Source organism: Coregonus lavaretus (genome assembly GCF_964263955.1).
Source record: "Coregonus lavaretus genome assembly, contig: HAP1_SCAFFOLD_4536, whole genome shotgun sequence".
Classification (NCBI taxonomy): domain Eukaryota; kingdom Metazoa; phylum Chordata; class Actinopteri; order Salmoniformes; family Salmonidae; genus Coregonus; species Coregonus lavaretus.
Genome location: NW_028165215.1, coordinates 5,470 through 22,274, shown reverse-complemented (window position 1 = coordinate 22,274; position 16,805 = coordinate 5,470). Strand labels below are relative to the sequence as shown.

Below are 16,805 nucleotides of genomic sequence, written 5' to 3'. Positions count from 1 at the left end.
TCTCCCTCTCCCTCTCCCGCTCTCTCCATCCCACTCTCCTCTGTGGATCACAACCCTGCTTTAGATCGCTTTAATTTCTTCCGCTCCTCAAAGCTGAGTCTTAGCACATTCACTTCTGAAGTGGCTTGAGCCCTTCTGGTATCTTTAATGCCTGTTTGAATACTAATACCCTATTTCAGGAAGGAAACTTTTCTCAGTACAGTTTGCACTCTCCATGTCATTCTCGGGGCTGGATCTGGGACAGTTTTATATAGTACTTAAGAGGAAGAATTCTTTAGGTTCTATAGACCTCAGGCTCACCTCTGTCACTCAAATGGAAACTAACTAAAGATGACTAGGCATGTAAACCACGTTTTCTAAATATTGCTAAGAAAGGACTCCCTGATGAAGGCTCTTTAGCTGAAATGTTGGTCAAATAAATCCATGTCAAGGAGAGATGTGTGTGGAACTTTCTTTTCCATGTTGTAAAGAAAGGACCATGGACCAAGTCCTTCACTCCATACACCCAACATCTTGTTCCAACTCTGACCTACTCTAAAGTCAATGGAAATATACTGTAACTTTCTATGTTGTAATTTCAAAGTGCTATGGACATTCACAATGTGATTATTCATGTATGTGTCTTTTGAAGTTGCAGGTCCTGGGTTTGGCAAGAGGGCCGTGGACTGAGAGAGATACAGTGCCTTGCAAAAGTATTCATCCCCCTTGGCGTTTTTCCTATTTTGTTGCATTACAACCTGTAATTTAACTTGATTTGTATTTGTATTTCATGTAATGGACATACACAAAATATTCCAAATTGGTGAAGTGAAATGAAAAAAATAACTTGTTTCAAAGAATTCTAAAAAATAAATAACGGAAAAGTGGTGCGTGTATATATATTCACCCCATTTGCTATGAAGCCCCTAAATAAGATCTGGGGCAACCAATTACCTTCAGAAGTCACATAATTAGTTAAATAAAGTCCACCTGTGTGCAATCTAAGTGTCACATGATCTGTCACATGATCTTAGTATATATACATCTGTTCTGAAAGGCCCCAGAGTCTGCAACACCACTAAGCAAGGGGCACCACCAAGCAAGCGGCACCATTAAGACCAAGGAGCTCTCCAAACAGGTCAGGGACAAAGTTGTGGAGAATTACAGATCAGGGTTGGGTTATAAAAAATTATCCGAAACTTTGAACATCCCACGGAGCACCATTAAATCCATTATGAAAAAATTGAAAGAATATGGCACCACAACAAACCTGCCCACCAAAACTCACGGACCAGGCAAGGAGGGCATTAATCAGAGAGGCAACAAAGAGACCAAAGATAACCCTGAAGGAGCTGCAAAGCTCCACAACAGAGATTGGAGTATCTGTCCATAGGACCACTTTAAGCCGTACACTCCACAGAGCTGGGCTTTACTGAAGAGTGGCCAGTAGTTATGCACGCTCAAGTTTTCAGTTTTTTTGGTATTTTTTCTTGTTTGTTTCACAATAAAAAACATTTTTCATCTTCAAATTGGTAGGCATGTTGTGTAAATCAAATGATACAAACCCCCCCAAAATCTATTTTAATTCCAGGAAACAAAATAGGAAAAGTGCCAAGGGTGGTGAATACTTTCACAAACCACTGTAGATTAGCCCGTCTCAATCCATTATGCCAGTGGAACATCGGCAATCGTTGCCTGACAACATCGCTATGTACCGAGCATACACTCTCACCACAAACCATTCAACTACTTCTCTCTCTCTCTATCCATCTCTCGTTCTCTCTCTTTCCATGTTCCCCTCTCTCTCATTATCCCATCAGCTCTCTACCCTTTCTATCACTCTTTCTTCATTTTCCCCATTCTCCCTTCATCCAGCAGGCTCTTTCCCTTCTCTCCATCTTTCTTTATTTTTCCTTCAATCCTCTATCCTCTCCTCCCTTCTTTCCCCTGGCATATTCCCATCTCATTTGTAATTCAGATTGAATCCTGACAGTGTTTGACCACCGCAGAACAGAAAGAGAGAGAGAGAGAGAGAGAGAGAGAGAGAGAGAGAGAGAGAGAGAGAGAGAGAGAGAGAGAGAGCGAGAGAGAGAGAGAGAAGAGAGAGAAGAGAGAGAGGATGTCCAGGAATTAGCCTTTAACGAGGTTAGAAGCCCTCACTCATCCTCCTCTCATCTGCCTCTCCCTCCCTCATTTTTCCCCTTCCCTTCTTTTTTTCGTGTATGATCGCTTCACTGCAGCCATCATCACCCACAATTTATGACCTTCAACTTTCTCATTAACACCCTTCCTCCATCCTTCCATCTCTCCATCTCATCCCTCCTCCACCGGAGAGACAGGAGCTGTCATTACTGACACCGGCAATTTACTGCCGAACTGTCCACCGCTTTCTTCCTCTCCTGTCCCTTCTCCCTCCTTTCCTCTCCTCCTCTCTCTGTCACTCCTGTTTTCTTTCTTCATCTCTTCATCGCAACCTGTTAGTCTATCTCTCTTATTTCTCTTATCTCCATCTCACTATATCTCTCGCTTCCTCTTCTTCCCTTTCTCTCTCCCTCTCCCTTTGTCTCTCGCTCACTTTTTCTCACCCTCCCGCTCCTTCTCTACACTTATACTCACTCTTCCATGATCATGTAAGCTATATACGATCTAAATATGTGTTCCCCAGCCCGCCCTCTAGCTCCTGGCTCCTCTTTCTGTCTGTGAGTGTAATGGTTGAGGTTGGCAGTAGGTTGCATGGCTCCTGTGTCTGTCTGTTTCTCTCTGTGTCTGTGTGCATAGGCACCTGAGCAATTGAGCAGATGCATCCCCACGTTCAAAATAGGGGTGCAAACATACTTTCTTACCAAAAAATTATCATGATCCATTGGGTAATTTGTCATTTTCAATGATTAGTAAGGTATGAGCTTGTCTGTATTAAAATAGATATGTCCATTTTATATATGATATATTTATTAACGGATTGCATTTTGCACACCGTCACCTCAAGATGGATGGTTTTGACCACTTAGAAGTTTTGCTTCGCTCCCGCACTCCACTGTTTTGGTTCAGTGCAGTTAGAAAGCAGTAGTTGCACCACTGGTGTTTAAAAACATCATTGATCTATTTTGTTGTGCTGTTGTTACAATTGAAATGTTGTTTCATGTCCGATGGTGTTGGTCCAATGGTGTTGTTACAAATCATTTTAGCTGCATGGACCACAAGCAAATTTCTTGTATAATTTGCCTGTAACAACCATGATGAGCATGGTCTGATTAGGCTTCGCTGACTCTGAGTAGCCTTCCATCAGCCTACTAAAGGTTGCACCTTAGCAGAAAACTGCATGTCCAATTAGTAGCTCACAATGAGTCCCTCACAAGTAGATAGTGAGAAATAATCACTAGGCCTAATACTAAATTATTAAATGTGTGGGTAAAAAAATCCTCCCCAAGCTTTTTACAGGCATTTAACACCATTCTGCATTTTTGCAATATTTTCTTCCCCAACTTCAATCGGTTAATTCACATTGTTAAAATGTTTTTATTCATTTACAAAATTAACAGTCCTGGCTGAGCCCCATATGCGAGCGCACCATGGCCGCTTCGGTATTTGGTAATTTGGTATTTTATTAGAGTCCCCATTAGCTGTTGCGAAAGCAGCAGCTTTCCTTCCTGTGGTCCATGCAAAACATGAAACATTACATAATACAAAGCATTAATAGACAAGAACAGCTCAAGGACAGAACTATATCAATTTGAAATGTTACACATAGCCTGCATATTAGTACATACACACAAAATATCTAGGTCAAATAGGAGAGAGGCGTTGTGCCGTGAGGTGTTGCTTTATTCAGTTTTTCAAACCTGGTTTGCTGTTCACTTGAGCAATCTGAGATGGAAGGGAGTTCCATATAATCATGGCTCTATATAATACTGGTTGTTTTCTTGAATGTGTTCTGGATTTGGGGACTGTGAAAAGACCCCTGGTGGCATGTCTGGTGGGTTAAGTGTGAGTGTCAGAACTGTGTGTAAGTTGACTATGCAAACCATTTGGAATTTTCAACACATTAATGTTTCATATAAATATTTGGAAGTGATGCAGTGAGTCTCTCCTTTACTTTTAGCCAAGAGAGACTGGCATGCATAGCATTGATATTAGCCCTCTGATTACAGTGAAGAGCAAGACGTGTCACTCTGTTCTGGGCCAGCTGCAGTTTTGCGGGGTCCTTCTTTGCAGCACCTCACCATATGACTGGGTAATAATCAAGATAGATAAAACTAGAGTCTGCAGGACTTGCTTTGTAGAGTGTGGTGTCAGAAAAGAAGAGCATCTTTATCCCTGACAGACCTCTTCCCATCTTTACAACCATTTAATTAATATGTTTTAACCATGAATGTTTACAATAAAAGGTAACACCAAGTAATTTAGTCTCCTCAACTTGGTCAACAGCCATCTTATTCATTATCAACTGAGGTCTACAACAAAGGGAATGATTTGTACCAAATACAATGGTCTTAGTTTTAGAGATGTTCAGCACTAGTATATTAGGGGCCACCCATTCTAAAACTGAACCATCAGCATACACTACTGGTCCAAAGTTTTAGAACACAAGGGTTTTTCTTTATTTTTACTATTTTCTACATTGTAGAATAATAGTGAAGACATCAAAACTATGAAATAACACATATGGAATCATGTTGTAACCAAAAAAGTGTTAAACAAATCAAAATATATTTTATATTTGAGATTCTTCAAATAGCCACCCTTTGCCTTGATGACAGCATTTGCAGACTCTTGGCATTCTCTCAACCAGCTTCCATTGGAATGCTTTTCCAGCAGTCTTGAAGGAGTTCCCACATATGCTGAGCACTTGTTGGCTGCTTTTCCTTCACTCTGCGGTCCGACTCATCCCAAACCATCTCAATTTGGTTGAGGTCGGGTGATTGTGGAGGTCAGGTCATCTGATGCAGGTCATCTCCATCACTCTCCTTCTTAGAAAAATAGCCCTTAACCAGCCTGGAGGTGTGATGGGTCATTGTCCTGTTGAAAACAACTGATAGTCCCACTAAGCCCAAACCAGATGGGATGGCGTATCACTGCAGAATGCTGGTTAAGTGTGCCTTGAATTCCAAATAAATCACAGAACATCCCCAGCAAAGCACCCCCACATCATAACAACTCCTCCTACATGCTTCATGGTGGCAACCACACATGCCGAGATCATCCGTTCACCTGCACAAAGACACGGCGGTTTGAACCAAAAATCTCAAATTTGGACTGCAGACCAAAGGACACATTTCCACTGGTCTAATGTCCATTGCTGATGTTTCTTGGCTCAAGCAAGTCTCTTCTTCTTATTGGTGTCCTTTAGTAGTGGTTTCTTTGCAGGCCTGATTCATGCAGTCTCCTCTGAACAGTTGATGTTGAGATGTGTCATTTACTTGAACTCTGTGAAGCATTTATTTGGGCTGCAATCTGAGGTGCAGTTAACTCTAATGAACTTATCCTCTGCAGCAGAGGTAACGCTGGGTCTTCCTTTCCTCTGGCGGTACTCATAAGAGCCAGTTTCATCATAGCGCTTGATGGTTTTTACGACTGCACTTGAAGCAACTTCAAAGTTCTTGAAATGTTCCGTATTGACTGACCTTCATGTCTTAAAGTAATGATGTCATGACTGTCATTTCCCTTTGCTTATTTGAGCTGTTCTTGCCATAATATGGACTTGGTCTTTTACCAAATATGGCTATCTTCTGTATACAAACCCTACCTTGTCACAACACAACTGATTGGCTCAAACACATTAAGAAGGAAAGAAATTCCACAAATTAACTTTTAACAAGGCACACCTGTTAATTGAAATGCATTCCAGGTGACTACCTCATGAAGCTGGTTGAGAGAATGCCAAGAGTGTGCAAAGCTGTGTTCAAGGCAAAGGGTGTGTACTTTGAAGAATCTCAAATGTAAACTATATTTTGATTTGTTTGACACTTTTTTCATTACTACATAATGTATTATTTCATAGTTTTGATGTCTTCACTATTATTCTACAATGTAGAAAATAGTAAAAATAAAGAAAAACCATTGAATGCGTAGATGTGTCCAAACTTTTGACTGGTACTGTACATATCTGCCAAAATAATCTAATTTGATAATGATAATACTATATTATTTTCATGTGAACATAATCAATGACCAATTGAAATGCAAAACTCCAGTTTGCATTTTCAAGTTGACAGTTCTTATTCAAAACCCTACCAGATACACTTCCATATTGAGAAAGAAAATTGTTGTAAGATAAATCATGGCTCACATTTGTACATTTGTACATTATTGTGATCACATTCTTTGTGAAAAAAACAAGAAGAAAACGTCATGTGCAATTTAACAATGCTTTTTCTTAACCTAACAAGTACAAACAATATTATTCCTCCCATTTTCGATTTCATTTCCTCATTGTCATGAGTTATCCTGGCCACATTCTTAATAGTTTGGCCTGTCAATCGATCACTGTGGATGGGATTATCAGGGGAGGTGTAGGATACTTGTGAGAGTCACAGGGTTGATTAGGGATCTGTCAATTGATAATTATGGGTGGGATTTTCAAGGAAGGGGGCGGGATGTTTGTGAGTCACAGGGTTGGTAGGGTTTCAGACCTGTTAATAAATTATTTGGGGTGGGATTTTCAGGGAAGGGAGTATATTAGTAATCTAGTCATTTAAACACCTTTTCATTCAAAATTATTGTAGCAAAATCTAAGAATAATTGTTCATAAATATGGATTCTCCCTGTTAAGAAACAGTGTAGAATTGCAGGATTTTTTATTTGAAATTTATGCTAATATTTTCTGGGGAAGGTCCCCCAGACCCCGCCACCCTCCCAGGCTTTTGCACCCCCACCTTCAGACAAAGTCAGGCGCCCATGTCTGTGTGTGTAATGCTTGAGGTTGGTAGTAGGTTGCATGGCTCCTGTGTCTGTCAGTGTCTCTCTGTGTCTTGTGTGTGTGTGTGTAATGCTGGAGGTTGGCAGGGAAAACCTAAACAGGTGTTTTGCCAAACAGAGACGACTAGGCACTGTGGCAGTAGAGTTGATGTTGAGAGGGTCCTAGGGCAAGGAGAGGGAGATATCTGTATGTCTCTCTTTCTGTCTCTATCTCGTACACTCTTTAATACAGACAGTGTCTCCATGTCACCTACAGTACAGAGTGCAATGCCAGCAACCTTCATCCTTCAATCCTTTTCTGTCTCTCTTACTCATTCTCTCTTTCAGGCTCTAGGCTTCATTTCTTAATACTGGCATGGGTCCAGACAGCTGAGTAGTATGGGACTTTAATACTGAGGACTGTCTCAATGGCACCACTAGTACTACCATGGCACTGCTGACCTAGCACTACTGGCCTAAGACTAATAGCCTAGTGCTATTAAGGGCCACACGTCAGAGTGAAAACAGAGTTAGCCTAGTTCAAGAAAACCCCACTTCATTTTCTTCTGATTGCAAACCTCTCTCAGGTAGTGTTTCAGAAGGGATCTGTTAGAGGGGTGCTTGTCAAGAAGTAATTACCGCTACTCAGAGTGCATGATGGGAATGCACTGTCAATATGTACTTAGTACTGTCACAGAGGAACTGGCTGTGAGGAGGAGTACTGGCTATAAACAGTACAGATCAGAGAAATAGCTGAGTTTAGCATAAACTGAAATTAAGCTGGCAATACAGGACACCCAAAAGTCTCTATCTGTAGTGCTGAAACATCATCGTTAGTCTGTCTGTGGTTTGTGTTTGTGTTTGTGTGTGTGTTCTCTGCTGCTCACCTCCCTGCTCACACAGCTGCTGGGCAAGAGCGTCCTTGAAGATGATCTGTCCTTGATATGTAGCAGTGGCCCTGAGAGAGAGGGAGAGTGATAGAGGGAGAGAGAGAGAGACAGAGACATAGGGAGAGAGAGAGAGAGAGAGAGAGAGAGAGAGAGAGAGAGAGAGAGAGAGAGAGAGAGAGAGAGAGAGAGAGAGAGAGAGAGAGAGAGAGAGAGAGAGAGAGAGAGAGAGAGAGAGAGAGAGAGAAAGAGAAAGAGAGAAAGAGAGAGCAGAGACAGAGACAGAGATAGAGATAGACAAAGAGCATTAAGTCAAACTCTGCAGAGGGTAAAGATGAGATTATCACCAATATAAAAATTAACTTTGAACAGATGCCTTAATTCACCAGTAGATTAAAAAAGTGGTGTGTGTCTGTCTGTATGTGTTGCAGTGACGCCTTTAGCCTTTTGGGGGCCCTAAGCAAGATTTGGTCGGGGCTCTCCCCTACCTCGCGGGCAAAACATTTAGTGCCCCCCAGTGCTTCGGGGGCTCTGAGGTACCAAAACAAAATCAACATTATAATAAAGCATTGCATGCATTATCATCGCTTTTGCATACTGGCATAGAGCAGAACAGTAGAGGCGCTTGCAGAAGTTGCACACATTGGGAATTTTTTTTTTTTGTAGCCTAGAGTCCGGGAAAAATGTGCCCATTTATAAACGCATTTCATGCAATTATGCATTATTTTAGATGACTGGAGACTTTAGCAGAATCTTTTTTTATAACTCACAAATGATCAAAATTACAGGCTACTTTGACACTGACAAACTGAGAATCTGAGATCAATAAAAACAACATTTTCTTTAATCCATCAATAGCCTAGGCCTACGTGTATGGAGACACACATATTGTAAAATATGATGAGGAAACGAGTCCTAAAAAAAGCTTTCCAGTTTCACTGACTCACCAGCGATTGGCTGATGCGCTGGTGCCAAAGCTTATATCTATCTTGTTTTACTTTGTAAAACAATGCTGTTTGGAAGTTGATTACTTGGTAGCCTACAGACAGATTAGTCTTCTCTTTTCAGCTGGATCCATTTGCTTTCCAACCTGTGTTTTCACGCAATTGTATTTCAAATACTGAGAAAGGCCTGTTTTGGCTGCATGCTATTCAATGACAGATTTGCCGCATGTTCCTGACTGTAGGCATGCCTTGTGATTGGGCTACACACAATCCACAGCTAGGCTATTTTTTTAATAAGCTATTGATCCTCTGTGGCTAAATTATAGGCCTACTCCTGGTGTAGTATTTGGAATTATTAAATGTATTTCTGAACAGACAGCAGTAATTCTGTAACAATTGATCAGGGGTGCTGCGACACTTCCAGCACCCTTTCCGCCTAAGTGCAATGCTGGAAAGATGAGAGTTGCAGGCCCATGTCTATCAGTGCATAGAGACGGAGAGAGATCATAGAAAGGCACCTTCTCTCTCTCACCACAGCAATGGCCACGCGTTGGTCTATATAGGCTACAATGTTGCGCAAACCATAAACCCGGGCCTGCTCAACACAAATCAATTCTTAGAATATCAGGCACGTTTTCACATTATGTTTTTTAAGGGGCAGGAGCATTACAGAGGAGTCAACTTGAATTAACACTGATTGCTTTTATTAGAATTGTTACATTGCAAACAGTGACAATTATTTTTCATGCCACGAGAGTTACCGGATCCTGGAAATTGGGTTCTGGAACGAAATAGTCCAAAACTGATAGGATCTGGCTCAAGTTAAGCACTGGTGCCCCCCCCCCAGTGTTAAAGTTAAGTTCCTGTAATTATACACATTATGTCATGGGATGTAGAGAACGTGTTGCTGTTTTAAAGTAACTATCCAGTAAAAATCTCACTTTTAAAAGTCCAATGCAGCCGTTTTTATGTTCCTTCTGTCTTCAAGAGAGCGAGAGTTGCACCCCTTCTCAAAAAACCAACACTCGATCCCTCTGATGTCAACAACTACAGACCAGTATCCCTTCTTTCTTTTCTCTCCAAAACTATTGAGCGTGCCGTCTTTAGCCAACTCTCTTGCTATCTCTCTCAGAATGACCTTCTTGATCCAAACCAGTCAGGTTTCAAGACTGGTCATTCAACTGAGACTGCTCTTCTCTGTGTCACGGAGGCTCTCCGCACTGCTAAAGCTAACTCTCTCTCCTCTGCTCTTGTCCTTCTAGACCTGTCTGCTGCCTTTGATACTGTGAACCATCAGATCCTCCTCTCCACCCTCTCCGAGCTGGGCATCTCCGGCGCGGCTCACTCTTGGATTGCGTCCTACCTGACCGGTCGCTCCTACCAAGTGGCGTGGCGAGAAGCTGTCTCCGCACCACGTGCTCTCACCACTGGTGTCCCCCAGGGCTCAGTTCTAGGCCCTCTCCTATTCTCGCTATACACCAAGTCACTTGAATCTGTCATATCCTCACATGGCCTCTCCTATCATTGCTACGCAGACGACACACAACTAATCTTCTCCTTTCCCCCTTCTGATAACCAGGTGGCGAATCGCATCTCTGCATGTCTGGCAGACATATCAGTATGGATGACGGATCACCACCTCAAGCTGAACCTTGGCAAGACGGAGCTGCTCTTCCTCCCAGGGAAGGACTGCACGTTCCATGATCTCGCCATCACAGTTGACAACTCCGTTGTGTCCTCCTCCCAGAGTGCGAAGAGCCTTGGCGTGACCCTGGACAACACCCTGTCGTTCTCCGCTAACATCAAGGCGGTGACCCGATCCTGTAGGTGCATGCTCTACAACATTCGAAGAGTACGACCCTGCCTTACACAGGAAGCGGCACAGTTCCTAATCCAGGCACTTGTCATCTCCCGTCTGGATTACTGCAACTCGCTGTTGGCTGGGCTCACTGCCTGTGCCATTAAACCCCTACAACTCATCCAGAATGCCGCAGCCCATCTGGTGTTCAACCTTACCAAGTTCTCTCACGTCACCCCGCTCCTCCGCACACCACACTGGCTTCCAGTTGAAGCTCGCATCTGCTACAAGACCATGGTGCTTGCCTACGGAGCTGTGAGGGGAACGGCACCTCTGTACCTTCAGGCTCTGATCAGTCCCTACACCCAAACGAGGGCATTGCGTTCATCCACCTCTGGCCTGCTGGCTCCCCTACCTCTGCTGAAGCACAGTTCCCGCTCAGCCCAGTCAAAACTGTTCGCTGCTCTGCCACCCCAATGGTGGAACAAGCTCCCTCACGACGCCAGGACAGCGGAGTCACTCACCACCTTCCGGAGACATTTGAAACCCCACCTCTTTAAGGAACACCTGGGATAGGATAAAGTAATCCTTCTAACCCCCTCCTTACCCCCCCCCCCCCCCAAAAAAAAAAAAAAAACAACAAACATAATATTGTAAAGTGCTTATCCCACTGGCTATAAGGTGAATGCACCAATTTGTAAGTCTGCTAAATTACGTAAATGTAAATGTAAATGTAGGGTATCCACCCACTCTGCCCAGAGTGGGTGAAAACGCGCATTGGTGATGAAATGTCACTTTCTTTTGTTATAAAATATATTTTACCTGTTACATGTTCTGAATCGTTCAGCGTGGTCTTTCTCTAACATATCATTAACATTATATCCAAAAAGTCTGATTTCGTAACCTAATACATCCGATAATAAGCACTGAGCTCTGTTGACTTAGCGGTGCATGTTTCTCGTAACAACTTGAGGATTTTACATTTTGTGGTCATTGTCTTCAAAGTTGTGTTCACGGGTCGCAAAAAGCAAAATTAGCATGACACGAGCTGAATTCAATGCCATTGACAATAAAAAGCTTGGTATACGCTCAGTGCTCTGTTGAGATTTCAAAGTGATAAGCTTATTTTTGTGAAAAATCTTCGACAAAGAACAGGAATTTCAAGTTCATATGACAAGCGTATACTAAAATATAAAAATACTCCATGTCATGTCTAAAAATGTATATCCATCTTACCTATTGTTTTATGTCCTATGGATTCAAGAAGAAATATGACGAGTTCAGTGGGAAAGTGAGCCTGTCAGGTAGCCAGTAGCCTTACAGTTTTTCTCAGTCGCTTTGGTGCATTTCTTAGATCAAAAGTGCAATTCTTGATACTACTTGTACAAATTCCAAATCATCTAGTCACTTGTGCACATCATTAAAGCAATTTCTTATTCCTTTGAACAAATTGCAATTGCTTTTGTACATATTGCAATTGATAATGTACAAGTGTCAGCTTTTTTCCACATTTTCAATTGCTCATGTCATGTTGATCAAAATATAGTAGATGGTTCTCTGTTGAATAGTCTTACCCCTCAAAACATCTAGGCATTAGTTCCTTGCATAAGCCATTACATGCAAAATTGTTGAACTATTTGTCATAAACTGTCAAGCATAGTTTTACACATTTCTATTAGACCTTTTGTACAAAAACGTAAATTGCTGAATCGTGCAGGTGAAATTAACCCTCACTCATGAAGGAATGTAAAGTGTTAGTTCAACCAACAATCAACCAGTTGTCTAAATTGCTCAAAGGTGCATCTCATGAAGAATCAATTGGCAAGCATATATAGACAGACCACAACACAGAGTTGCAATTTTCCAATAATGGATGGACCAGGAAACGAACAGGGTCAACAGCCAAGAGGAGGAAGAAGAGGAGCAAGGATGCGTGGTGGAAGGCAAAACAGAGGAAGAGGCAGAAGAGGACATAGGCGCATATCTGATGACATAAGGGCCACTATTGTAGACCATGTTGTCAATCATGGCCTTACAATGGCTGAGGCGGGTCGAAGGGTGCAGCCGAATATTGGGAGATCAACCGTGTCCTCAATAGTACAAACGTTTCGAAGAGAGAACAGGTATGTCCACCAATGTACAGTGCACTGTTACTGTATATAAGCAGTATACTGTATACTTCCTACAATGCTTCATATTACAGTAGTCCACTTGTATTTCACAGCATACAGAAATATACTCTATACAGATACATACTGCACCTTACATGCACCCACCTGTATGTTTTACAGTAAAATGTGTGTTCGCATAGTTTTTGTCTATGTGAAAGTGTGCGATGCATCACTGCATTTTTCCACAAATAGGACTGCAAGATTACCTCAAACCGGTGGCAGAGGACGCCTTTTCACACCTCAACAGGAGGAGGCTATTTGCACCATGGTCCGAGCAAACAATGCCATGAGACTCAGGGAAATACAAAGGACCATTATAGAAGACAACGATGTCTTTGAAAAGATCCATACGGTTAGCATCTCAACCATCGACAGGGTGCTGCATAGAAACCAGATGAGTATGAAACAGCTGTACCGTGTACCATTCCAAAGGAATGAGGACAGAGTTAAGGAGCTACGGTACCAGTATGTACAGGTAAAACATATATCTATGTAACTACTTTACAGTAACATTTTATAGTGTTACATAGTACAGTAAGCATAAACTGCACACATTTCCATTGCTGTGGAAGGAACATGCAATATATGTACATTTTATGTCACTCTTCCTTACCAAAACAAATTCAACTGTGTGTTCTGGGATATAGCGTATAATGGAGTTGGAATCAAGTGAACCCTCTCACAACTTTGTATACGTGGATGAGGCTGGCTTCAACCTGACCAAATGCAGAAGGCGGGGTCGGAATATCATCGGTCACAGAGCTACTGTGGATTTGCCAGGCCAACGGGGAGGAAATATCACCATGTGTGCTGCTATTTCGGAGCATGGTGTCCTAACCCATATCCCCCTTTTAGGGCCATACAACACCCAGCATCTACTCAACTTTTTAGAGACTCTCTACAGGGCTCTCATCCCTGATGATGAGAGGGGTCTGTTTAGAGAGGATTTGCCAAAGTATGTGGTCATTTGTGATAATGTGAGTTTCCATCGATCAAACATCATAAGGCAATGGTTTGTGACCCACCCGAGGATGCTCATAGAATTCCTCCCACCTTATTCACCATTCCTTAACCCAATTGAGGAGTTCTTTTCAGCATGGAGGTGGAAGGTGTACGATCGTCAGCCACACACACAGATGACCCTGCTGGCTGCAATGGATGCAGCATGTGAGGACACCACAGTAGACGCCTGCAGAGGATGGATAAGGCATTCCAAAAGATTCTTTCCACGTTGCATTGGAAGGGAAAATATCCGGTGTGATGTGGATGAGAATATGTGGGCTGACAGACAGGAACGTCTGGATGTGTAGAGACAGCACTAGAACAGTGCTGTGGGCAAAGTTGTGCCTTAGGGGTGGTTTCCTGTGTTTCTTTCTAATTTAGTTTTTTTTCCTTTGTGCCCCTTGGGTTGTCCAGTCTCTTTCAATCAATAACCCACATACAGTAAATATGTAAATAGTACTGTTGAAATTGATATATGCCATAGAAGTGCAGCCTTGTGCATTTTCAATACAGTAACTGTCATCCAAACTGTAGCCTAAGTTTACATCAGGTAATACTGTCAAAGTACACAGTTCCATTGACAACATGCCTAAACATTTTGACAACCTTGTTCGTGAACAATGACTCAATGACTTATCATTCTGATGACACTGACATGATCATTGGCATGAATATTTACTTTTGAGAGATGTACTAAGGATTTTTAGTGACTGACTAGCTTTAGAAACATATCTATTGTAAATTGCAGTTTGTACAAATTGTTCTGAGAAATGCACTTATTATTTTGCACATGTTAGGGATGATGTGAAAAATGCACCAAAGCGACTGAGAAAAACTGTAATTACAGCACCAGAATCCAGCCTAGCAAATACAATGCAATTTTCCAGATTCTTTATTTTTTTACTCTGGCCTCCATTGTTTTAGTCACCCTAATTCTGGCCATCCTACAAGAGTAAAAACTCTGAACGGATTATGATAGAGACATGAGGTTTGGACCATTGGTTTTCTTAGAGGACTATCTACACAATTAACATATTATTTTACCCATTGGTTAAAATATGCCCTACCAAGTACACATTATCAAACCTAACAAAAAAATCCTAAATTCAAACACACAACTCCTTAGCTAGATGTAAAAGATGTAAAGACATGCTCTAGATTTTCTACTTTATTATGCAGCTTTATTCTTTTAGTTAGAACAATTCTGATGAAAAGGGGGTGGATTACACCGGGAAAAGTGCCCTATTTTTAAATGTTTCTTATCACTGCTGTTGGCTCCGCAACGTGGAGGTTTGTGCTCTCTGATTAGTTCAAAGTCGATGGGCATTGGACTAGGCTACGGCCGTCTGGGAGAGGGGAGAGGAGGAGCTGGGATCCTATGATAGGTTCATGGCTCTGTTCAGGGCGGTCTTCCACCATCCTCCAGAGGGGCAGAGAGGGAGGTGAGCGACCTTTCCAACTCCAGCAGGGTGCCTGACCGCTGCGGAGTGCGCCCTCACCTTTCAGACTGAGGCAGCCTCCAGCGGATGGAATGAGCCGGCGCTCCAAACTCTATTCCGCAGTGGACTGCGTGAAGAGGTCCAGGCAGAGTTGGTATGTCGGGATGACAACATATCCTTGGACGCTCTCATCACGATGGCCATCCGTCTGGATAACCTTCTTCGAGTGCGCCGGTGTCCACCTCGCACTCACCTCCCTCCTTTGGCTGACCTGAGGCAGAGCCTGATCCCATGGAGGTAGGGGCCACACACCTCTCTGTGGCAGAGCGGCATCGCCGGAGACAGCTGGGGCTCTGTCCCAATTGCATCCAGGAGGGGCACCAGCTTCAGTGGTGTCCGGTGCGTCCCAACCCGGGGTCCACTAGAGCAGAGGGGCGGCCCCGTGACCTTCTGTCTCCCAGTGTAGGCTTGAGTATTCCATTATCATCGTTCTCCGCCAAACCCTTTCTGGTTCCCATTTCACTGGCATGGACCCCAATTCACGTCACGGGTCTGAAAAGCCTTTATGGAGAAGCTGGGGGCCACGGTCAGCCTCACATCCGGGTACCGGTCTCAGTTTAACGGGCGGGTGGAAAGGACCAACCGGGAGCTGGGGAGGTTCCTAAGGGGAGTGTGTCCGGAGTGGGCGGAATACGGAATTTGTCACTCCTTCACCGGGCTGATCCCTTCCAGTGCATCCTGGGATGTCAGCCGGCCCTGGCTCTGAGGACTCCGAGCCAAACTGAGGCCCCTGCAGTGGAAGAATGGTTCAGGTGCGCAGAGGAGGTGTGGAACGCTTCCCACGTGAGTCTCCAGAGCGCCGTCTGCCGTCAGAAGGATCAGGCGGACCGCCACTGCAGTGAGGCTCCCGTGTTCCATCCTGGTGATCACGTCTAGCGCTCCACCAGGAACCTCCCGCTCCGCCTGCCATGCCGGAAGCTGAGCCCCCAGTTTGTGGGGCACTTCAAGGTCCTCCGGAGGGTCAATGAGGTAACATATTGTTTAGAACTCCCCACCAACTACCGGATCTCACCCTCCTTTCATGTTTCCCTCCTCAGGCCGGCGGTTCCTGGTCCCCTGGCTGATGCTGTCCCCCGCAACACCCCTCCGCCTCCCCTGGACATCGAAGGGACCCCCGCCTATGCTGTTAGGTGCCTCCTGGACTCCCGACGTCGTGGGGGACGGCTCCAGTACCTGGTGGACTGGAAGGGGTACGGTCCTGAGGAGCGCTTTTGGGTGGCGGACATCCTGGACCCCAAAATCATCTGGGATTTCCATCTCCGCCGTCCGGGTACTTTCACGCCTACTCCAGCTCCCTCCGGCGCTCGACGTCGCTGGTCTACTATCCACCGGTCCTGGCAACTACATTGTGCACACCTGACAACCATGATTGCACACACCTGCTCCCCATTGTTAAGCACACCTGGACTTCATCACCACCCTGATTACCTTCATATAGCCCTCAGTTGCCTCAGTCATCAGGCGGTATTGGTTTTGGTTACGTTCAGTACGCATCTGCTGTTTTGTATTATCGTCATGTTTATTATTACTAAACTCTCCTTCTGCAGCTCCTTACAGACTCCCTGCGTATACGTTACAGCAGTATGCTATAGGCCCAATACATTATCACCACATATTGGCTTTGCTTGAAT

The 16,805-nt window shown here is 43.7% G+C and overlaps 1 protein-coding gene across 1 annotated transcript in view; it reads right to left on the bottom strand.

Moving 5' to 3' along the window:
• The window catches only part of LOC311116140 (reelin-like), a gene marked incomplete at both ends in the record, with an annotated part of 35,060 nt that extends 19,613 nt beyond the window's left edge, over positions 1-15,447 (bottom strand). Inside the window, 2 exons of the mRNA XM_084191270.1 lie at positions 7,761-7,831; positions 15,368-15,447. Of these exons, the coding sequence (XP_084047396.1) occupies positions 7,761-7,831; positions 15,368-15,447 (151 nt within the window). The remainder of the gene's footprint in view (positions 1-7,760; positions 7,832-15,367) is intronic.
• Between the last annotated feature and the right edge of the window lie 1,358 nt (positions 15,448-16,805).